Source organism: Lithobates pipiens, unplaced genomic scaffold (assembly GCF_037356315.1).
Source record: "Lithobates pipiens isolate NorthernLeopardFrog02 unplaced genomic scaffold, aLitPip1_a1.2 Scaffold_16, whole genome shotgun sequence".
In the NCBI taxonomy this organism is placed as follows: domain Eukaryota; kingdom Metazoa; phylum Chordata; class Amphibia; order Anura; family Ranidae; genus Lithobates; species Lithobates pipiens.
Window position 1 is genome coordinate 124,074,409 of NW_027507748.1, and position 25,023 is coordinate 124,099,431.

The 25,023-nt window shown below is 45.6% G+C and overlaps 1 protein-coding gene across 3 annotated transcripts in view; it reads left to right on the forward strand.

The window, feature by feature from the left end:
• Positions 1 to 9,635, forward strand: part of RAB34 (RAB34, member RAS oncogene family) — a 61,300-nt gene extending 51,665 nt beyond the window's left edge. For all 3 annotated transcript variants that reach the window (XM_077480408.1, XM_077480410.1, XM_077480409.1), the window contains exons 10-11: positions 1,314 to 1,421; positions 6,353 to 9,635. In XM_077480408.1, coding sequence (XP_077336534.1) covers positions 1,314 to 1,421; positions 6,353 to 6,420 — 176 coding nt within the window. In that variant the 3' untranslated portion in view covers positions 6,421 to 9,635. The remainder of the gene's footprint in view (positions 1 to 1,313; positions 1,422 to 6,352) is intronic.
• The last annotated feature ends 15,388 nt before the right edge of the window (positions 9,636 to 25,023 follow it).

Sequence of the window (25,023 nt, forward strand, 5' to 3'; positions counted from 1 at the left end):
TAGCATAAATGCATCTTTATTCCAAGGAAAGCATTATGTACATCTTCCATGTAGTGACTGACCAACAAAGCACAGGAGCAGGTAGTTGAGTCAGGAGTAAAGTAGGAACATTTGTGCAAAGTAGATGGGTTATTGGAGTTGAGGATGTTGGGTGCTTGAGGAGGGTTACATAAATCGGGGGTTTAGGAATGGGTATGGGAAGTGTTATAAGGGGGATGGTATGGGGATGCTAAGCATGGTTGCAATTTAGGACTGATAGCTCACACCTTGCTTCAGAGCCAAGGTGTGTGAAGCTACTCCACTAATGGAGGACTAGTACTGGATTACAAGAGAAAATTACATTTACATAAAGCTTGCTCTGGACAGAATATTGTTAATCCACATTGATTTTAAAGCTGAACTTCAGGCAAAAAAGATGAATACATAGATCGTTTTTTGAATAAGAGTTATTTTACCTGTCAAAGAATATTTATGTCTGTCAATTTCTGAGACTTGCATAAACTCATCAAACAGAATTGTCTGCAGAAAAAGAGACACGACTTTTCTACACTGTTGTTAATCTATAAAAGCAGGTCTTGTCCTTATCCTTGTCCCCAGCCTGTGATTGGACAGTGAAGTAGAAGCAGCAGATTGATAAGCTCTTCTCTATGTAACTCTGCTCTCCTATTAGTATGTCCCTTGTTGGTACAGGATGTGCTTCTCCCTCTCCTTGTCCCTGCTGTACAAGGGAATTTAGGAAGCTGATACAAAGTGAAATTAGGGACTTGCACTGCTTTCTCTTTTTTTATATTTGCTTGAAGTTCATCTTTAAAGCTTCTGGATCCAAACTTCCATGCTTGCACAGGCTGACCCAATAGACTTTTATGGAGCTGGTAAACACATCAGCTCCTGCCCTTCTGCCAGCCCATGGAAGTCTGTGGGACAGAATAGTTTGGATGTTGGAACAAGAATATGGCGGAGGAATATAAGCAAGGTGGTCTAGCCCTTTTTATTGAGGTGGGTTATAGTTAATGTGTAGTGGCTTCTCCTGGTCAGTGTTAGTTGTACTTGTCTAGATTAGTTAGGCACTAATGGCATATTACTAGGGGTTGCATAGCAATCAAGTTAGAATGTTGGGTACCTATATACGTTGTACAAGGCACAAAAAATGTAGTATTTCAGGTCATTACATTTTATGCCACATTTTCTTATCAGAATTATATTTTTACACTTTTGGATGCAGGAAACAGTGGGCTCAGGAATGTGGAGTGTCAGGATTGTCACTGGTGAAGTTTTTTTCTTTTTAATTGACCTCTTTCTTTTTGAACTCTTAGGAGAAAATGTGAAGGAGTTCTTTTTCCGAGTGGCATCTTTGACATTTGAGTGCAGTGTCCTGGCTGAGCTGGAAAAAACGAATGCCAGAAAGATTGGTGAAGTAGTAAGTAAGTATAAACCCATAAACCAGAGTGGTTTGCTGAACACATACAGTATCTCACAAAAGTGAGTACACCCCTCACGTTTTTGCTAATATTTTATTATATCTTTTCATGTGGCATCACTGAAGAAATGACACTTTGCTACAATGTAAAGTAGTGAGTGTATAGCTTATATAACAGTGTAAATATACTGTCCCCCCAAAATAGCTCAACACCCAGTTATTAATGTGTAAACCTCTGGCAACAAAAGTGAATGCACCTCTAATTGAAAATGTCCAAATTGGGCCCAAAGTGTCAATATTTTGTGTGGCCACCATTATTTTCCAGCACTGCCTTAACCCTCTTGGGCATGGAGTTCACCAGAGCTTCACAGGTTGCCACTGGAGTCCTCTTCCACTCCTCCATGACGTCATCACGAAGCTGGTGGATGTTAGTGACCTTGCGCTCCTCCACCTTCCGTTTGAAGATGCTTAATAGGGTTTAGGTCTGGAGACATGCACTCCACTTCTTTAGCAAGGCAGTGGTCATCTTGGAGGTGTGTTTGGGGTCGTTATCATGTTGGAATACTGCCCTGCGGCCCAGTCTCCGAAGGGAGGGGATCTTGCTCCGCTTCAGTATGTCACAGTACATGTTGGCATTCATGGTTCCCTCAATGAACTGTAGCTCCCTAGTGACGGCAGCACTCATGCAGCCCCAGACCATGACACTCCCCCCATCATGCTTGACTGTAGGCAAGACACACTTGTCTTTGTACTGCTCACCTGGTTGCCACCACACGCAACACCATCTGAACCAAATAAGTTTATCTTGGTCTCATCAGACCACAGGACATGGTTCCAGTAATCCATGTCATTAGTCTGCTTGTCTTCAGCAAACTGATTGCGGGCTTTCTTGTGCTTCATCTTTAAAAGAAGCTTCCTTCTGGGATGACAGCCAAGCAGACCAATTTGATGCAGTGTGCAGAGTACGGTCTGAGCACTGACAGGCTGACCCCCCCCACCCCTTCAACCTCTGCAGCAATGCTGGCAGCACTCATACATCTATTTTCCCAAATACAACCTCTGGATGTGTCGCTGAGCATGTGCACTCAACTTCTTTGGTCGATCATGGCGAGGCCTGTTCTGAGTGGAACCTGTTAAACCACTGTATGGTCTTGGCCATTGTACTGCAGCTCTGTTTCAGGGTCTTGGCAATCTTATAGCCTAGGCCATCTTTATGTAGAGCAACAATTGTTTTTCAGATTCTTAGGGAGTTCTTTGCCATGAGGTGTCATGTTGAACTTCCAGTGACCAGTATGAGAGAGTGAGAGCGATAACACCAAACTTAACACACCTGCTCCCCATTCACATCTGAGACCTTGTAACACTAACGAGTCACATGACACTGGGGAGGGAAAATGGCTAATTGGGCCCAATTTGGACATTTTCACTTAGGGGTGTACTCACTTTTGTTGCCAGCAGTTTAGACATTGTTGGCTGTGTGTTGAGTTATTTTGAGGGGAAAGTATATTTACACTGTTATACAAGCTGTACACTCACTACTTTACATTGTAGCAAAGTGTCATTTCATTGTTACTTGAAAAGGTATAATAAAATATTTACAAAAATGTGAGGGGTGTTCTCACTTTTGGCAGATACTCTATGTGGGTTTGTGTGATGCTTTTAGCTACCACCATTCCTCTGGTTTAAAGTGTTTGTAACCCTCAAATAAAATAAAGTAAAAAAAAGAGACATCCTGTTCCCTTAAAGCAGATTAAACACCACAGTGCTGTCTAATCTACCCCTCTCTAAACTGTAAAAAACCTGGCTGATCCTGCCACTTCCTGTGTGCTCCTCTCTATACTGACCACGATAATCATGGCTACCTAGCCCTGACTATCGTGGTCAGTTTACGTCCCTCCGTCATCCACAGCTCTCCTCTGTGCTATCATCTCTCCCCCTCCTCCCTACCTGCCAGCTCTGTGTCTGTGTCTGTCTCTGCTGCCATTAGTAGAAATAAAATATTAGAACTGGCCACTGCGAGCCCTCTATTATAGCTAGGCATACCACACTGTATAAGTGTTTTATTAAAACGAGGCATGTAAATACCTTTTTAGAGCCAACTTCAGGCCTGTCACATGACTCGTGGTCGCTCTACACCTCTGATCCAGTGCTACACAGAAGGGGCTGAGCGGCCACGTGACCTCCCTGGCTGACTTCAGAGGGAGATCTCAACCGCTACTGCAGTAGCCCTGGATCTGAGGTGTAGAGTGGCCATGAGTCACGTGACCGGCCTGAAGATAGCTTTAAAAAGGTATTTACATGCCTCATTTTAATAAAACACTTAAACAGTGTGGTATACCTAGCTATAATAGAGGGGGCTGGCAGTGATTTACAGGTTTGGGGTAACAACCACTTTAACCACTTGCCGACCAGCGCACGCCGATGTACGTCGACAGAATGGCACAGGCAGGCAAATGGGCGTACATGTACGTCCCTTTAAATTTGCCGCCCTGCCATCGGGAGCGCGCCGCCGCCGGCGCACTCCCGCGCTGGTCGGGACTCCCGTGAGTCCGGTCGCGGGACCCGCGGACTCGATCGCCGCGGGCATACCCGCGATCGTCTCACGGAGCGGCCAAATGAAGAAATGCCGTTGTAAACAGCATTTCTCCATTCTGCCTAGCAACTAGTGATGCTGATCTCTGCTCCATGTGATTGGAGCAGAGATCAGTGTTCACTAAATGAAAGCCCAACCCCCCCACAGTTAGTAACACACCCCTAGGAACACTTAACCCCTACACTGCCACCCACTGGTTAACCCCTTCACTGCCAGTGTCATTTACAAAGGAATCACTGCATTTATATAGCAGTGATTACTGTATAAATGACAATGGTCCCAAAAATGTGTCAAAAATGTCCGATGGGTCCCCCACAATGTCGCAGTCACAATAAAAATTGCTGATCGCCGCCATTACTAGTAAAAAAAAAAATAATAAAAAATTATTAATAAAAATGCTATAAAACTATCCCCATTTTGTAAACGCTATAACTTTTGCGCAAACCAATCAATAATCGCTTATTGCGATTTTTTTTTTTTTACCAAAAATATGTAGAAGAATACGTATCATCCTAAACTGAGGGAAAAAAAATGTTTTATATATTTTTGGGGGATATTTATTATAACAAAAAGGAAAAAAATTAATGTGTTTTTTTTCAAAATTGTCGCTCTATTTTTGTTTATAGCGCAAAAAATAAAAACCGCAGGGGGGATCAAATACCACCAAAAGAAAGCTCTATTTGTGGGAAAAAAAGGACGTCAATTTTGTTTGGGAGCCACGTCGCACGACCGCGCAATTGTCAGTTAAAGCGACGCAGTGCCGAATTGCAAAAAGTGGTCTGGTCTTTGACCAGCAAATTGGTCCGGTCTGAAAGTGGTTAAGGGCTGACTTGTGCTGCAGCATGGAGCAACCACCAGCAGGTGGCAACAGCTTCACACTGGTTCTAACTGTTTACTCCCATAGACTGTATTATCTTAGGCTGTATTGTGTTATTTTATATAACTTTTCAGCAGTTTTTTATTTTATTTTATTTTTTGGGGGGTACTAAAGAAGTACCTCTTAATATGCTTTTACATGGTTTTAACAGACAAAGAGGAGGTGATCAAAGTAGTTGTAGTAGATGGACATACTAGGAAAATTATGGAATTTCACTTTGCTGTTTATGTAGATCACATGGTGCTGCTGTATGTCTGTTTCTTTAAGAAATATTATGAAAAATTCTTAATTTTTATTAAAGATTTTTTTCTTGAAAATACGTTACAAACATTAGAAATAATTTAAAGTGTGACTAGAGTAGGTAGAGGGTAGAAATCTAGGTTTTTATTTCTGTTTGTGTCCCTGCTACGGAGCTTGTCTCCTCATTACCAGGAGTGAGATTGATGGAAAAATCTAACCTTTTGAGATTTCTCTATTACAAAAACATAGGGAAAATGCCAATGGAGACATGTGACCCGCTGACCACTGTCAAAGAGAGAATTTTACTGACTTTGAGCTCACCGGCCACTTTTAAGTACACCTTGTGGGTCAAGACTCCAATGGGTCACTCAGAGCTAAAAAAATAAATAAAATAAAATGAAGAGCCCTTTCCCACTGCCAGCACCCAGGCGTCTGCGCTAAAGCGCTGCTAAGCCCGCCTTATGGTCACTTTTGCCTCGCTTTTAACCCCCCCCCCCCCCCCCCGCAGTGTAACGGTGAATGGAGATGCACCAGACCCCCTGCTGTGAGCTGCTCCATGCTGCAGTCTGAATATAGCCTTAAAGTGTTACTCAAGCCCAAACATTTTAGTGATTTCAGCAAGAAGACAATAAATCAGACATCAAGTTAAACCCAAGGAAAACCCAGTGGTGTGTTCGGAACCTATATTCAGACATTCAGAGGCTTCTTGTCAACTTTCTTTATTAGGAATCACAAACAAATGAATTGCTCTGGTAATGTTTGTTGCTCTTTAACATCCACCCTGTCATAGGCGCAAAATAACTAACGAGATAATTATGAATTATAATTGTGTTTTGGTATTCCTTAAAGTGATTATAAACCCTCACCTTGTAAAACTGTTCTCAGCTGCATAGGTTAGGAGAAACGGCAGCACACCGATCTTCGCAGTGAAAGGCTGTACAGAGGGGGGGTGTCAGGACAAGTCTGATCATTGGAGAACAGGTTGAGTTCCCAGCATAGATAGAAAACTGGCCTTGGTTGTTTGCCTGCTTGGTGTGGTCAGCTTTTTTAATGGAAAAGCATAGAGACTGGCCAGAACACCACAGTGACTTCCCACAAAGGAAGTAATACAAAGAGAACAGGATACTTTTTTTTATATCACTGCATGGTAGAACAGGCACATATCAGTAATATGAAATGTTGGGTTTACACATTCTTTAATATTTTCTTTTATTGCTATTTTCAGGGATAAATAGCAATGACGGCAATTTGTATCAATCTTCAAAGAAGAATAAGTCAAAGTGTTGCCAGTGATGCAGGACAGTCAAGGCAATATTTGCACTGAACAGCGAACCACCAAAGTGTTGCCAATACACAAGAGAAGGACTAGTGACCCGCTGTGTTCAAGCAGGTTATCCAGGGCTTGTTTTACTGTTATAGCCAGATATGACAAGAGCATTCTATCCTTATGCTGCCACGGTGGTCTATAGTACATTGCAGGACAGAGTGCTGCAATCCAGCCTCAAAGGTTGTGAAGGTTTATCTCTTATACAGGGATACTTTATATCCAAAAACATTGGCGGCCAATTGTTCTTTTCAAAGTCAAATTTGTAGCCCAATTGTACCTTTCTGACAAATTTTAGTTTTGTAAGACTGGGCAGCAAAATAAACATTACAATTAGTATTTTTCTATCACCTGTCCTTTTCCCCCTATGTTTGTACAACCTTTTATTATAAGCCATGGGCACTGTAGACACAGATACTTGGAGGTTTAATGGCCATGAGAACTATAGGAAGGCATAGGCGTGCCTGAGTGAACCCTTAAAAAAGGTGTATGGCCAAAGCTTTTTTGACCATACTGCTCTGGTGGGTCACAGGAGTGTACTTACTTTTGCTCTTTGGTGACCCAGAATCAGCTGAAAGCAGGCTATAGCCCACAATCAGCTGAAGAAAGATCTTGGCAATTTTGTTAGGATCCACTCAGCTGTTTGACAGCTGGCTCCTCCTCTCAGTGCGCGGCTCAGAGTTGGAGCCGGCAACTTCTGCCCCCTCCCCAGCGAGGTGCTCCAATAAGTGCTGCAGGAGAAGAGTGGTAATTAACAATCACTGCTCTCTGAGATGGAGAACTGAGCGATCATCAATCATGTGATTGCTTAGTTCTTGCTCTAAAGCTTGGTACACACTTTTTTTTTCTTTGTTCAACCCTGTGGTAAAAAAAAAAAACTGAGGCACTGGAGAGGAGCTTGCTGTACTAATAATGCAATGCTAGTACATCGATCTCCCCGTTGTGCTATTGTGTTCTGACAGGAGGACAGCCACCCCTCCTGCACCAAAACACACCGATCAGATGCTGGTTTACCAGCATGCCCAGTCAACAGAAGACTGCTATTCAGGCAGCTTCTATCAGACAGGCTGATGTACACACAGGCCAAATGTCGGGCAATTTCTGTTGAACTGCTCGCTTTTCGGCCTTTGTGTTCTAGGCTTTAGAGCTGACGTGGGACTGATGCTGCAGCATAGGGGTGATTAATTATGTGTATTTTTTTTGCAAACCTCAAACTTCTCCTTTAGTCAACCTACTGTAGTTGTGCCAACCCCTCCCTTCATGACAACCATCAACATTTTGCACAAACTGCATATTTTAAAGGGATGCTTTAGTCTTTTTAGGTATATACATGAATGTTATCAGTTTATTTAAAAGCCTCTTATCAATGTTTCTTAATGTTTAAAAATTATATTATTATAATGAATTGTATACTGTATAAATATATTTCTTCTTGGAGAAACCTTTTATTAATCATTAAATATACAAAGTTTTTTTCCTGCCTAAGTAATCCAGACCCGACCCAAAAAGTGTACAAGTTAACCTCAGTGCTAAAGTGCAATTACCTTATCTACACAGAGCCTTGAGCTAATATTAAAGCGGAACTAAATTCAGAATTTACAATGTTTATGAACAGGCAGGCTATTTATCCCAGAAGAGACATTCAGCATCTCTTCCACAATAAAATAAACCTACCCATCTGCTTGCGGTGTTGTGTGGCATGTACAGTACTGTAAATTGAGATGCGCATGCGTAGCTTAGTTTACAGTACAGTCCCTGTGTATCAGAATGACTGATTTCTGTACGTTAGCAGTAGTTAGTTTGTCCCACACCAGCCAGTCAAGATGACTGATGACCGCCACCTGAAAAAAGCCCGGAAGAAGATGCCAGAAAGGGATCCTTCACAGACGACAGACCATCTGTGACTTTAGTTCCACTTTAAGCCCATGCCTTCTGGCACGGAGTCCTGTCCCTGTCATCCAGCTGCCAAACACCAGTGACCCTGTAAACAGTAGAGATTTTAACATTGACAGTTGAATGACAGATAATGGGGTTTAGTGTCTTCAGTGCAAACAACTGGTCCTTGCCTTCCCTGCCCACCTCTTCCACCTCACCACCTGCTGTTTCTCCCGTGAAATACCCAGAAATGCTGAGTAGTCGGAATTAGTTGCTATCTACTCTTCCTCCCACAATGCAACGCTAGCAGCTGAACAGTCCATCACCAGGCCAAGTATTGAAATATGGGACAAGAAAAGTGCCTGGCCCTGTGTAAACTCCAAGCCAAAGCTCACCCAGGGCGCTTTTCAGGGAATTGGTGAGCAATCGGTGGAGGTGGGGGTGCAGACAAAGTAGGTATCAGCAGTGGAGGGGATCGGCTATCAAGCAAACATTACCTTGTGCTAAATAAACAAAGTACTGCTTAAAGGATTGCTAAGCACATTCTGTCACATACACTTAATCAGCAGAGGGAACATTGGCAACCCTGTATCTGAAATATAAAAATCGAACATCTAATATATGAAGGTCACAATGATTCCTTGAGTTAAGGCTCCATTCACACTTGTACGACTCCAAAGTTGCGCCGACTTTGGAGTGCAATTTTGACACAAATTTGGATGGATGCAACTTGGGAATGACTTTGGCTTTGACCAGTTATAATTGCCAGCTGCTGCAGACAAGTTGCATTGTATAACATTCAAGTATGGCTTTCATGCAACTGCTGAGGTTAACATTGAAGTCTACGGCCCTCAAGTTGCATGAAAGTCGGCCCAAAGTAGTGCATGAACTACTTTGACATTACTGTAACTTTAAGTCGTGCATATATTAATGGTGAACACATGGGGAATGCCTTGTCGTGCAGCTTTGATGTCCAAAGTTGCATGACAAGTCACACAAGTGTGAATGGAGCTTAAATGTTCTAATAAACACTCAAAATGTGTGCTTATTAAAAATACATTGTAGTTTCTATTGACCTTGAGGATTTCATTGCTCAGTCTTTCAAAAAATAATTTGGTCAGGTTGAAGGGTTACACTTAAGTGTTTGTATATAGTTTTTTTATATTTGTTAGAATTAAATAATAATTCCTGAGCTAAAGCTTGGGGATAATGTTCTTAGTTCTATATTGTAGCCAAAATACATTTTTTACTTTGTTGGAAATGATTCCTTTTTTTAATGAATAGAAATGAAAAAAAAAAAAGAAATACTCAGACATGGATTAGCACAGCTCATTAAATACGGGAACATTGTAATAAAGTCTATTTTTATGCTGTTTTTCATGGTACAGTAAAATTGTTAAGCCTCTTTGTTATGTTTTGAAAATAAAATTTTACATCAACTATTAAACAAAATCTGTTTTTATTAAAAGGTTTATTTTGCTACTAAATTTGTATGTACACAGTGCAAAGCGGTCAAATATTTTTTTTTTTTTTTTCAAATCTTCTTATTATGCATAATATATATTCTTTCAGGTATGTTTTATTGCACTTTGTATGGTTATTCATTATTTCTATTTTGTTCATTGATGGACACAGCACTTTAATCTTGACCTTAGGGTTATATCGCCACCTTTAGGAGAGGACTAGGCAGAATACATAAAAAAAAAACAAGCACAGTACTGCCCAGGGGGCGGTCCTACTGGCTATAACTCCTCACAGCTCAGTTTTTTTCTGCCTAGTCTAGAAGGACCTGGCTCCCTGTGGGGACCAGTGGTCTTTGAAATTTTTTCTTTTTTTCTGTTTTTGCTTCCTGTGATCTACAATCAACAGCCGGGCTTGGTGACAGGCTGGATAATATAGATCCTGGTAGTCCCCCCCCCCCCCCCCCCCAGCCTGGCCATCGAGCGTGTGCAGAGTTTAGCTCCGCACTGGGGTGGCTGGTGAGCTATATGTTCCGGGGCACACATATGACCAGGCTACTGCTGTCTGAGTCACAGTGTGCCATGGCCAACAGCCACCCCGTACTGCTCTGGTGATGGGTCTGTCTGTAAAATGCATCCAGCAGTCCCTGCAGGAGGGGTAAGTATGGTTCTACCTGTTTAGGCAGGTTGGAGCAGCTGGACACTCCCTGGGAGGTCGATTAGGGGGTCTCTATCTACCTTTCTTCTCTCCCTGCCTCTTCCCTCCTCCCCATTATAAGGGGGCTCTGTGTGGCTGGACATAGGCCTGGGGGTCCTCCGGGTGGTCTCTGAGTCCTGGCAGGGGATTGTGCTGTGTGTTCGTTTGTTCCGCTTTTTTATCCCTTTGTTTTAACTTCAGTTGTTCCGCTCGTGTATCCCTTCGTTTGCTGCCTTCGTTTGCTGCGGGAACCGTGGCCATTTTCCTGTAGCCACGGCCATGTTCTTGTGGTCACAAGGAACGCTGTCTGTTAGATCTCTAGCGCTGGGCGGCTGTTTAAACCAGGAACAGTGCGAAACTGACAAAGAACACCCCATGTATTGGAAGGCAGGAGGGAGAACAGACAGTAGCACAGCACAACGCCTGGGTCAGGGTGGTGAGTCCTGTGGGGGGGCCCCTCAGTCTGTGGCAGCTAGGAGGGTAGGCGTTTTTTGTCTCTTGCCTCAGGTCCCAGGTGACAGGCGAGGGTGGGTCAAACATGGCGTTGGATGCTGGCGCTTCTTCCCCCATATACCCCTATGATAGCAACTGGTTCCACTGCACCTGCGGTACCCATGGACGCTTTGTTGGCGGTCCTGGAATCATTTGTTGCCAGGGTGGAAACGGCATCAGGCGCAGGGTTGGTAAAATACGCCAGACTCGGGGCCCCCTGTGGCAGGCGGCTTCTGTTCTGACGCTTCAGAGGTCAAGGACCATGACCAGCCAGACAGGAGGAAGCCTAAGTGTCAGTTTTTAGCGCAGGAAAGTGCTAGAGGGATGGAGGATACGGCTGGGGCATCTGCAGATGTGTTGACCTGCACTGCTATGGAGTTTTCCTACCTAACTTATTTTGTTACGTTTATTGACGAGGAGTGGGAACGCCCGCAGCGTGCCTTTTCAGGGCACTTCTTCCTCAGACACCCCTATGATGGCAACCGGTTCCCCTGCACCTGCTGTGCTCATGGACGCTCTGTCGACGGTCCTGGAATCATTTGTTGGCAGGGTGGAAGTGAGGTGAATGGCCGTGTGTTACTCCTGTGAGGAGGGATTCCTTAAAAATTGGACATCTCCGTTCGCTGACACCCCGGTATTTAGGTCAAATAAGGTGACCACGATTCCGGTGGAAGGGTTCCCCCTTTTTCAAGGAACCTGCTGGCAGAAAGGCCAAGGTGGTTGCCCGGGCCAGGTTTACGGTTGTGGGATCAGCGCTTTGGCCGGTGTTAGCCACGGCTCTGGTTTCACAAACACTAACTGAATGGGCTTAGTTGTTGTACCACGAGTTGGGGAGTGAACAGGTTTCCCCAGTCTGTGTGGAATTGGCAGACTAGTTGGTGCACGACCTTAAGTATATCTGTGATGTGACACGGGATACGGTCCCTTTGCTTTATAGAGCCTTGGTATCAGCAGTAGTGCTGCGTCACCTGATTTGGCTCAAGTTTTGGTCTGCAGACCAGACATCTAAGAAAGCGCTGGCGGAGTTGCCCTTTCAAGGTGGGAGGCTGTTTGGCGCCTCGCTGGATGACCTTATTAAAAATGTTACTGAGGGAAAGAGTACTTTGCTCCCACAATCCAGAAAAGGTAAGGAGCCAAGCCATAGTCAAGGGCTCCTGTTTTTCCGCTCAGAAGCGTTTTTTTTTTTTTCTTCAGCCTGGGTCAGCAGGTAAGCGCCCCCAGTCTGAAAAGGGGCCAGCTGAGGGACAGAAGCATCCCTGGTATCGCAAGCTGAATAAGCCTGCAAACAAATCAGCTTCCGCATGAAGGTTCGCCCCTGCCCGGCTCTCGGGTGAGGGGGTTGCCTTCGGGAGTCGGCAGACCGGTGGACTTCTCTCCTTTCCAACCAGTGGGTCTGTGAGCTGGTTTTCAGGCTACAAGATAGTTTCTTTCTTGTCCGCCACACAGGTTTTTTTCCCCTCCAACCTTCATCTCCTTCCAGCTCATCGGGAGGCCTGTTTGGGGCAGTACAGGACTTACTGCTGCATGGGGTGATAGTACCTGTACCAAAGTCGGAAAGGTTTCAGGGATTCTACTACAATCGGGTTGTAATCCCAAAGAAGGAAAGGGTCTGTCCGGTCCTGGATTGCAAGGCCCTCAATTGTTTTGTGAAGGTTCGGAGGTTCAGGATGGAATCCGTTATGTGGTCGCTGCACACCAGAGGTTCTTGCGATTTGTAGTCGGGGACAAGCACTACCAATTGGTAGCTCTTCTCTTTGGCCTAGCGTCGGCACCAAGGGTTTTCACCAGGTGTGGCTCCAATTCTGGCATTGCTGAGGCATCGCAATCGTAGGTTACCAGGACGATCTCCTCCTGAGGGCGGCTTCTGATCAGGACTAAGGCAGGATGTGGTGATCCCCAGGCAGACTCTTCAGGAGGTTGGCTGGGTGTTGTATCTCCAGAAGTCGGTGTTGCTGCCCACCCAGTGCTTGGGGGTTGATTCTGGACTCCCCAAAGGCGAGAGTCTCTTCCTTCAAGCAAGCTAAAGCTCTCCAATCCGCTGTGCGGTTACTAATGTCCCGCCGGTGGTCATCGCTGCATTTCTGCATGCGAGGTCTGGGCCTCATGGTAGCCACTTTCAAGGCGGTACCATATGCTCAATTCCACACTCGGGTCTTGGAGAAAGAGATCCTGTCCAAATGGGACAAGTCTCTGACATCCCTGGATTATCAAATCCAGGTGAGCCAGCTAGCCAGGGCTACGTTTCTCTGGTGGCTGAGGTCCCCGGGCCCTTTGGTCCTTCCTCTTCATTGGACGGTGATCACGACAGACACCAGCCTGACTGGCTGGAGGGGGGGGGGGGGGGGATTTTTGGCATCCAGTCGGCCTAGGGTTGCTGGGAGTAGGAAGAATTCCATCTGTTTATTTAATGTGCTGGAGCTGCGGCAGTCAGGCTGCAGGGTCGACCGGTCAGGATCCAGTCGGACATCTCCACGGCGGTGGCGTATGTCAATCATCATAGAGGGACAAGGAGCTCAGCGGCGGCGCTGGAGATCTCTCACATCCTACAGTGGGCAGGGCGGCGCATGTCAGACGGGTACATTCCGGGCGTAGACAACTGGCAGGTGGACTACTTAGTCATCAGTTGCTGGACCAGGGGGAATGGTCACTGCATCCGAAAGTGTTTCGGCTGTTTTGCCTAAGGTGGGGCATGCCAGATGTGGATCTCCTGGCTTCTCAGCTCAACCTGAAGCTGCAGAGGTTTGTGGCCAGGTCAAGGAATCCCTGGGCTGATGCGTCAGATGCGTTGGTGGCCCCATGGGGGCATTATCGGCTAATTTATGCCACTCCTCCCTCGTCTGCTGTGCAGAGTGGAGGCTGAGGTGATTCTGATGGCCCAAGACTGGCCTCGACGTCCTTGGTGCCCCACAGTGTGGATGTTCCTTGGCAGCTGTCGATGCAGGAGGACCTTCTGTCTCAAGGTCCGATACTCCACCCTGCCTTATCATCGCTGGCTTTAATGGCATGGCTGTCGAAAGCCAGGTGCTTAGGGACTGAGGACTGTCGGCTTTGGTGATTACCACTATGCTAAGGGCGCGAAAGTCTTCTTGCTGGAAGGCCTACATCTCCCGGTGTGAGGAGATGGAGTGGCATCCCCCTTCTTATTTGGTTTCAAAGATCCTGATGTTTTCTGCAGCAAGGAATGGATCAGAAGCTTGTATTGAGTACCATTAAGGGGCAGATATCAGCTTTGGCTGTTTTTTTTTTTTTTCAGCGCCCATTGGCGATTCGCTCATTGGTGCATACGTTTGTTCAGGGGGTTTGGCATGTGGCCCCTCCGGTACGCCCGCCACTGCCCCCCATGGGATCTGAATCTGGTGCTTTCGATGCTTCAGAAACCACCGTTTGAAAACATTATGGACGCTCTCTCAGAAAGTAGTCTTTCTAGTGGCTATTACATCTGCAGGGCGGGTTTCTGAGTTGGCGGCCTTGGCATGCAATTCTCTTTATCTACATGAGGATAAGGTGGTGCTGCATCCACAGCTCTCTTCTCTTCAAAAGGTTGTTTCGTCCTTGTGATTCGTCCTTATGTCCTTGGCTGTTGCATCCCAAGGAGGACGCTTTACATTCTCATGAAGTCTCAAATAAAATACCTCCGAGCTCTATATCCATAGTTAATTTGCAAAAGGAAAAAAGCAGCAGCAAAGTCCACGGTCTTTAATCCACCATAACGTGTAGGACTAGGGTGCTGGGCTCCACCCTCTCGAGTAGTCCATGTTGGGAGAAAGGGAGCAACCACAAGTGTACATGTGTTTGTATGGTGCAGATGTCAGCAGCAGGGGCAGCCCATTCATTAGGGGCGCCCCCCCCCCCCCCCATGCTCTACATCCCCTATATGCAATGGATAGATTCATGCATAGCAATAATCTATCCACTGCCTCCCCTTATTCATGTGTCCGACCCCTGTCGCCAGCATATGAATTACAGCGCCCAGGGTTGTGTTTTTTTTTTTTAAGCACTGATTAGAGCCATAGGCTCTAATGAGCTTCAAAATAGAGTGGACTCAGAATGCAGAGCATTGCCTCTGGAGCCCACCCAGGTGTGTTGCAACAGCGAATGAAAATTCGCTGTTGCAACATTGATCCTCCTCCCGGCCAATTGGCAAGCAGGTATGAAACCTGTTTCCCAATTGGCCAAAACGAGGAGACACCGCAAAAGCTTCTCCAGCAGAGGATACCAGAGCAGCGTTCCCCGAGCCCGCCACGCACTCACTGCCCACATCCAAGGTAAGGACATCGGGTAGTGGTGGGGGAGTGTGTTAGTGCTGCCACTGGTCAGTGGAGAAGCAAGACAGAATGCTAACAGAGGTACAGTGTTTGTACGTGAACCCCGAGACACGAAGTTACATGGCCAGGAAAACCGAGGCACAAAGCCTGAGCAGTGTTGCTGCTAAAGAAAGCCAGGATGCCAAAACTTAGGTTTTTTTGTGTTGCTGGTGGAAACCCCTGTGTGGGCAATGGTTCGTTTTGTTGGACAATTTTCTTTCTTGTTCCAACAAGCCCTTAGAAAGGTATAACCATACCTCCCAACTTAGCAATAGTATGTAGGCATAGGACACACCCCCTGCCACGTCCCCTTAACCACTTGCCGACCGCCTCACGCCGATGTACGTCGGCAGAATGGCACGGGCAGGCATAAGCACGTACATGTACGTGATTTGCCTCCCGCGGGTCGGGGGCCCGATCGGGCCCCCGCCCGGTGCCTGCGGCGGTCGGTTTTCGTTCGGGAGCGATCCCGGACGAGGGGACGGCCATTCATTCATGGCCACCCCCTCGCGATCGCTCCCGACGAATGGAAATCCTCGGTGACATCACTTCCTCTCCTGTAATGTAAACACAGGAGAGGAAGTGATGTATTCTCTCCTCCGTGTCGGTATTTTTCGTTCCGACACGGAGGAGAGCGGATCAGTGAGTTGCACCAACACATCCCACACACAGTAGAACATGCCAGGCACACTCACACCCCCCCTTTACCCCCCGATCACCCCCCCAATTACCCCTGCCCCCCCAGTCACAGTGACACCAATGTCATTTTTTTTTTTTTTTTTTTTTTTTTTGCATTGGTGTCATTTGTGACTGTAATAACTGTTAGGGCAGTTAGGGTTAGCCCCCTTTAGTTCTAATGTACCCCCCTAACCCCCCCAATAAAGGTTTAACCCCGTGATCACCCCCCGTCGCCAGTGTCACTAAGGCTGGGTTCACATTGCAGCGGTTTATGAGAACGAATGTGATTCGCACCGCACTGCAGTGCAAATCACATCCGATCTCTGTGCGATTCGAGTTCAGCCATTCGCCGCACCCGCCGCACCCGCCACACCCGCCGCAAATTCGCACGGGACCCTTTTTTTGGCCCGCAGCAGAATCGGATCGCATGGGTGTTCACACCATGCGATCCGAGTTTGCAGATCGCACTGCGATATGCGAACTGATCTGGGGGTGTCAGTAACATTTCACTGACACTCCCAGCAGTTCGCATAGGGCAGTGTGAACTGCCGCCTGGAGGCATGCGATGCGGGAACCCGCCGCGGATTCGCGGCGTTCCCGCATCGCTCCAGTGTGAACCCAGCCTAATAAGCGATCATTTTTCTGATCGCCGTATTAGTGTCACAGGTGACGCTAGTTAGGCAGGTAGGTATTTAGGTTCGCCGCAGCTTTTTATAGCGCTAGGGACCCCCATATACTACCGCATAAAGCCCCCTGATTGCCCCCTAGTTAACCCTTTCACCAGTGATCACCATATAACTGTTACAGGTGACGCTGGTTGGTTAGTTATTTTTTTATAGTTTCAGGGCACCCGCCATTTATTACCTAATAAAGGTTTAACCCCCTGATCACCCGGCAGGTGTCATTTGTGACTAATAACTGTTAGGGCAGTTAGGGTTAGCCCCCTTTAGTTCTAAGGTACCCCCCTAACCCCCCCAATAAAGGTTTAACCCCGTGATCACCCCCCGTCGCCAGTGTCACTAAGGCTGGGTTCACATTGCAGCGGTTTATGAGAACGGATGTGATTCGCACCGCACTGCAGTGCAAATCACATCCGATCTCTGTGCGATTCGAGTTCAGCTATACAGATAGTATGGCTGAATTCGTGTCGCACCCGCCGCACCCGCCGCAAACTCGCACGGGACCCTTTTTTTGGTCCGCAGCAGAATCGGATCGCATGGGTGTTCACACCATGCGATCCAAGTTTGCAGATCGCACTGCGATATGCGAACTGATCTGGGGGTGTCATTAACATTTCACTGACACTCCCAGCAGTTCGCATAGGGCAGTGTGAACTGCCGCCGGGAGGCATGCGATGCGGGAACCCGCCGCGCATTCGTGGCGTTCCCGCATCGCTCCAGTGTGAACCCAGCCTAATAAGCGATCGTTTTTCTGATCGCTGTATTAGTGTCACAGGTGACGCTAGTTAGGCAGGTAGGTATTTAGGTTCGCCGCAGCTTTTTATAGCGCCAGGGACCCCCATATACTACCGCATAAAGCCCCCTGATTGCCCCCTAGTTAACCCTTTCACCAGTGATCACCATATAACTGTTACAGGTGACGCTGGTTGGTTAGTTATTTTTTTATAGTTTCAGGGCACCCGCCATTTATTACCTAGTCTCACTAGTGTACCCCTAAATTTAGGGGTGTCTACTTTCTAAAATGGGGTCATTTGGGGGGGGGGGTTTGTGCCATCTTGGCATTTTATGGCCTTCAAAACTGTAACGCCCTTAGAAAGCCTGAAGGCGGTGCTTGGTTTTTGGGGCCCCGTACGCGGCTAGGCTCCCAAAAAGTCCCACATATGTGGTATCCCCGTACTCAGGAGAAGCAGCAGAATTTATTTTGGGGTGTCATTTCACATATGCCCATGGCATGCGTGAGCAATATATCATTTAGTGACAACTTTGTGAAAAAAAAAAAAAGTTTGTAATTTTCCCGCAACTTGTGGCAAAATATAAAATATTCCATGGACTCAACATGCCTCTCAGCAAATAGCTTGGGGTGTCTACTTTCTAAAATGGGGTCATTTGTGGGGGTTTTGTGCCATCTTGGCATTTTATGGCCTTCAAAACTGTAATAGGTAGTGAGAAGTGAACTCAAAAAATTACGCCCTTAGAAAGCCTGAAGGCGGTGCTTGGTTTTCGGGGCCCCGTACGCGGCTAGGCTCCCAAAAAGTCCCACATATGTGGTATCCCCGTACTCAGGAGAAGCAGCAGAATTTATTTTGGGGTGTCATTTCACATATGCCCATGGCATGCATGAGCAATATATCATTTAGTGACAACTTTGTGAAAAAAAAAAAAAAAAAAAAAAAGTTTGTAATTTTCCCGCAACTTGTGGCAAAATATAAAATATTCCATGGACTCAACATGCCTCTCAGCAAATAGCTTGGGGTGTCTACTTTCTAAAATGGGGTCATTTGTGGGGGTTTTGTGCCATCTTGGCATTTTATGGCCTTCAAAACTGTAATAGGTAGTGAGGCGTGAAATCAAAAATTTACGCCCTTAGAAAGCCTGAAGGCGGTGCTTGGTTTTCGGGGCCCTGTACGCGGCTAGGCTCCCAAAAAGTCCCACATATGTGGTATCCCCGTACTCAGGAGAAGCAGCAGAATTTATTTTGGGGTGTCATTTCACATACGCCCATAGCATGTGTGAGCAATATATCATTTAGTGACAACTTTGTGTAAAAAAAAAAAAAAAATTTTTTTTTTGTCATTATTCAATCGCTTGAGGCAAAAAAATAAAATATTCAATGGGCTCAACATGCCTCTTATCAATTTCCTTAGGGGGTCTACTTTCCAAAATGGGGTCATTTGGGGGGGTTTTGTACTGCCCTGTCATTTTAGCACCTCAAGAAATGAGATAGGCAGTCGTAAACTAAAAGCTGCGTAAATTCCAGAAAACGTACCTTAGTTTGTAGATGTGACAACTTTTGCGCAAACCAATAAATATACAATTATTGACTTTTTTTTTACCAAAGACATGTGGCTGAATACATTTTGGCCTAAATGTATGACTAAAATTGAGTTTATTGGATTTTTCTAATAACAAAAAGTAGAAAATATCATTTTTTTTCAAAATTTGCGGTCTTTTTACGTTTATATCGCAAAAAATAAAAATCGCAGAGGCAATCAAATACCATCAAAAGAAAGCTCTATTTGTGGGAAGAAAAGGACGCAAATTTTGTTTGGGTACAACATTGCATGACCGCGCAATTACCAGTTAAAGCAGCGCAGTGCCAAAGTGTAAAAAGACCTCTGGTCATTTACCAGCAAAATGGTCCGGTCTGAAAGTGGTTAAAGGAGAATTCTACAAAAAGAAAAATGGATTAGTTAAACCCAGAAGTGCTTTTTTTTTTTTTTTTACCACTAGCATTCCTTTATTTTGGCTTCTGAAATTTACAAATGCAGCAATTTAGATATTGGATGAACGGTTTAGCGCTGGGAAACACTTTTTGAAAGATATAAAGTGCATTTTAAATACAACTATATAGATCAGACCAAAATGAGGGACAAATGAGGAGGAATGAGGGACTTCCAAATCAGGGACAGTCCCTCGAAATCAGGGACAGTTGGGAGCTATGCCTAACTGGTTTGTACTCTACTCACTTGTGAGCGCTACACTGAGCTAAATAACCCCTGAACTTTACACCATGCACATGGGACAGAAAAAACAAACAAAAAAAAAAACACACACACAAACACACTGCCAGCAGGTTGAAGGAAAGAAAAACGCGCAATTCACTCATCAACACATTCAGTGTTAATGGGGGACTGACTCATGTATTCTGACAGTGGGAGTTTTCCTAGCTATCGAAATGCAATGATCACTGCTTGTGGCTATAGACGCCGGCATTGATCGAGGGAGAAAAACACAACAGGCTGGTTGTTTTTAAAGTTGATTGGTAGATCAACTTCAGTACAACCAGCCTGCCCATACATGGATCAAAATGTGTCTAGTTCAGCAGGAGTTTTGATCTTGTAAATTTGGGGGAACCAGCTAGATCTCAGGACACGGTCTTTTCAGTCAAAAGGAGGTTTATTAAATTTAAATAGTTTCACAGCAGCAAAAACAAAGAAAGAGGTTTCAGTCTCACTGACTTGCAGAGTCCAGAACTGCTATCAAAGTTAAACAGTCCTTGGTTTTTGTCGCAGGTAACTTCCCCTGCCAGGAGGCTTCCAGGCAGGACACTGGCGTTCACTTTTATCGCTGTACACAAAACCACCATCCACAGTCTCCTCTTCTCTTCCAGGGCCCAGCCACGCCGTCCTGTACAATCCATATATGGCCGGCATCCTTCCCATCCCCTCCACTGCCACATTTGGCACTTTTTTGGGGGGGGGGGGGGGGGGCTGGCGGGTACCAGCTCCTACTTTCTGGCTCAGATCACTGCCTATTTCCCTTACTGATGCAGCCACCATATCTAATGAGTGGTAAGATGCAATATATTACAGTTTTGGTTTATTACCACTTCCGGACCGGCGCACGCCAATGTACGTCGACAGAATGGCACGGGCAGGCATATTGGCGTACAGGTACGTCCAGTTTTAAATGCCGCCCTGCCATGCGTGCCGGTCAGGAACCCCGTGAGTCCGGTCACGGGTCCCATGGACTCGATCGCCGTGGGCATACCCGCGATCGTCTCACAGGGTGGCTGAACGAGGAGATGCCGTTGTAAACAGCATCTCCCCGTTCTGCCTAGCAACAAGTGACGCTGATCTCTGCTCCATGTGATTGGAGCAGAGATCAGTGTTCACTAAAACAAAGCCCAGCCCCTCACAGTTAGTAACACACCCCTAGGAACACTTAACCCCTACACTGCCACCCACTGGCTAACCCCTTCACTGCCAGTGTCATTTACACAGGAATCACTGCATTTGTATAGCAGTGATTGTGTGTATAAATGACAATGGTCCCAAAAATGTCCGATGTGTCTGCCATAATGTCGCAGTCACAATAAAAATTGCTGATCGCCGCCATTACTAGTAAAAAAAAAAATTATTATTAAAAATGCCATAAAACTATCCACTATTTTGTAAACGCTATAACTTTTGCGCAAACCAATCAAACGCTTATTGCGATTTTTTTTTACCAAAAATATGTAGAAGAATACATTTTGGCCTAAACTGAGGGAAAAAAAAGTTTTTTTTATATACCGTATATACTCGAGTATAGGTCGATCCGAATATAAGCCGAGGCCCCCAATTTATCACAATAAAAATGGGAAAACTTATTGACTCGTGTATAAGCCGAGGGTGAGACATGCCTGTCCATCCCTGTGTGTCCGTCCATCCCTGTGTGTCCGTCCATCCCTGTGTGTCCGGCCGCCCTGTGTGTCCAGCCGCCCTGTGTGTCCAGCCGCCCTGTGTGTCCAGCCTACCTGTGTCCTGAGCCTGTGTCCTTCTGCACATACGGCGGCCATGCCAGGATCACCGCACCTCTTCTCGTCTGTGACAGACGGCAGCCATTCCACTGTTCAAAAGCCGCGCCTCCGTCTGTGATAGGCGGAACACTCAATTTCCCGGCAGTCTGTGTTCCGCCTATCACGGACATCCTCTCATCCTCGTCCGTAGTATGAGGATGAGCGGATGTCTGTGATAGGCGGACCACTGACTGCTGGGAAATTGAGTGTTCCGCCTATCACAGACAGGGAGGCGCGGCTTTTGAATAGTGGTATGGCCGCCGTCTGTCTGCACGACACGCTGATCGGGTAGACAGACGGCGGTGACTCGAGTATAAGCCGAGGGGGGCACTTTCAGCCTAAAAAAAGGGGCTGAAAATCTCGGCTTATACTCTAGTATATACGGTATTTTTGGGGGATAATTATTATAACAAAAAGTAAAAAATAATGCGTTTTTTTCAAAATTGTCGCTTTATTTTTGTTTATAGCGCAAAAAATAAAAACTGCAGGGGTGATCAAATACCACCAAAAGAAAGCTCTATTTGTGGGAAAAAAAAGGACGTCAATTTTGTTTGGGAGCCACATCGCACGACTGCGCAATTGTCAGTTAAAGCAACGCAGTGCCGAATCGCAAAAAGGGGTCTGGTCTTAAGCCAGCAAAATGGTCCGGTCTGTAAGTGGTTAACAGACAGACTACCAGTTTAGAAAAGAGATTGCCAGGTTACTAGAGAAAGCACAATATTTATCAGACTGCCATATTAGAGAGACATTAGAGAAAGTCACGTCATCATAGACTTCCATGTTAATGAACAACATATTCAAAAGAGGTGCTGGAAACTTTTAGGCCTCATGCACACTGGACGTTAAAATAACATTTTAAAAACTTCAGTAGCTTTGCAGTGAGTTTTTCAAAATTTTTGCAATATCGTTTTTTAGCGTTTTTCCTCAATAGCGTTTTCGCTTTTTATTTTTTAAGAACATTTATTTATTTATTTCAATAGCTCAAAAACGTTAAACGCAGGTGAGCGATGTTTTGAGCGTTTATCGACGTTTATCAGTGTTCGAGCATTTTTACAGCTGAAAAACGTCTCTCAGAACACACTAGTTTTGGTTTTTTTTTACTGCTCAAAACTGCCACTGCCCAAAACTGCTGATAACAGCCTATGTGTGCATGGACACATAGGATAACATGATGGAGAGTTTAACGACTGTAGAAAAAACCGTCTACAGCCAAAAACAGCTGCTGTAAAAACATCAAAAAATGTCCAGTGTGCATGAGGCCCTAGACTTGCATATGTAGTTAGGCCGCGTACACACGCGCGGACTGTTGGCCCAACTTTGTCCGTCCAACAGTTTGAGCGAACAGTCCGCTCAAACTTAGCATGGACGGACATGGCCACACACGACGAACGAACAGTTTGCTGAAACCGTGCGCGATGACGTGAACGGCACGTACGACGGGACGCAAAATACGACGTCCTATACACTGCATTATAACTTTCGGCTTGAAAATCCTTTCTGAGCATGCGCGGAACTTAGTTTGACGAACAAGCCTACACACGGGCGGACTGTTCGTTGAAACAAGGTTTCAGCGGACAGTTTTTCGGAATTTCCGTAAAACCTTGTCCGTCCAACTGTCCGCTGAAAGCCCACACACGAGCGGACTGTCCGCCCAAACACTGTTCAGCGGACAAGGTTGGGCGAACAGTCCGCGCGTGTGTACGCGGCCTTAGATGAAGGAAAACCTCATATAACCTCAGTAGCTCTGGAAAGGCAACTCCCACACAGAAAGGCTTCCCTCAATGGGCCCTCAACAGTAGCGAATACCATAGAAATAGAGAATAGCAACTGTTGCCACATTGTTACTCCATGCGGAGAGTTCAATGCTGGTTCTAATATAGACTTGTGAAATCTCCCGAGTTTTATTGTGTGGAGTCTTGATGAAGAAGTAGGGATGTTGCCCCCAAAACACATTGCCTGTTTTTATACCACTTTTTTTTTTACCAACCATTAAAAGTTATCTTGGACTCTTTCATCCAGTTTGTTCTGGTGCCACTTTCTGTGTTTCTATGGTTCCATGTTAAAAAAGACCACCACGTTTCACAGACTGCTATGCAAGTAGACGATCAGATATACAGGATAGAGACTGACAGATTATAACATACTCACACCGGACACTTTATTAGGTGCACCTTGCCAGTACCGGGGTGGACAACCTTTTGCCTTCAGAACTGCATTCATTTTTCATGGCATAGATTCAACAAGGTATTAGAAACGTTCATCAGAGATTTCGGTCCATATTGACATGATGACATCACGCAGTTGCTGCAGATTTGTCAGCTGCATATCCATGATGCGAATCTCCCACCACATCCCAAAGGTGCTCTGTTGGATTAAGATTTGGTGACTGTAGAGGCCATTGGAGTACAGTGAACTCATTGTCATGTTCAAGAAACCAGTTTGAGATAATTTAAGCTTTGGGACATGGTGTATTATCCTGCTGGAAGTAGCCATCAGAAGATGGGTACACTGTAGTCATAAAGGGATGGACGTGGTCAGCAGAAATACTCAGATAGGTCATGGTGTTTAAACGATGCGCAGTTGGTACTAAGGGGCCAAAAAATTATCTCCCACACCATTACATCACCACTAACAGCCTGATCCGTTGTTAGAAGGCAGGATGGACCCATGCTTTCATGTTGTTTACACCAAATTCTGACCCTACCACCTGAAATCGAGATTCGGACCAGGCAACATTTTTCCAATCTTCTATTGTCCAATTTTGGTGAGCCTGTGTGAATTGTAGCCTCAGTTTCCTGTTCTAAGCTGACAGGAGTGGCACCTGATGTGGTCTTCTGCTACTGTAGCCCATCTGCTTCAAGGTTCAATGTGTTGTGCGTTTATCGATGGTATTCTGCCTACCTTGGTTGTAATGATTGGTTAGTTGAATTACCGTTGAGCTTCTATTTTCTTGAACCAGTCTGCCCATTCTCCTCTGACCTCAACAAGGCAGATGATATGTATTATTTAATTTACAGAACAAGCCCATAACTTTGAAGTTTTTTTTTTTTTTTTGTGAAGCAAACAACAAATAGAACAGAATAACAGAAAAAGTCAATGTGTATAACTATTCACCCCCTAAAGTCAATACTTTGTAGAGCCACCTTTTGTGGCTTTCACAGCTCCAAGTCACTTTGGCTAAGTCTCTATGAGCTTGCCACATCTTACCACTGGGATTTTTGTCCATGCCTCCTTGCAAAACTGCTCCAGCTCCTTCAAGTTGGATGGTTTTTGCTTGTGAACAGCAATCTTTAAGTCTGATCACAGATTTTCTATTGGATTGAGGTCTGGGCTTTAACTAGGCCATTCCAACACATTTACATGTTTCCCCTTAAACCACTCAAGTGTTGCTTTAGCAGTGTGTTTTGGGTCATTGTCCAGCTGGAAGGTGAACCTCTGCCCTAGCCTCAAATCACACACAGAGTGGTACAGGTTTTGCTCAAGAAAATCCCTGTATTTAGCACCACCCATCTTTCCCTCAACTCTGACCAGTTTCCCAGTCCCAACTGCTGAAAAACATCCCTTCAGCATGATGCTGCCACCACCATGTTTCACTGTGGGGATGGT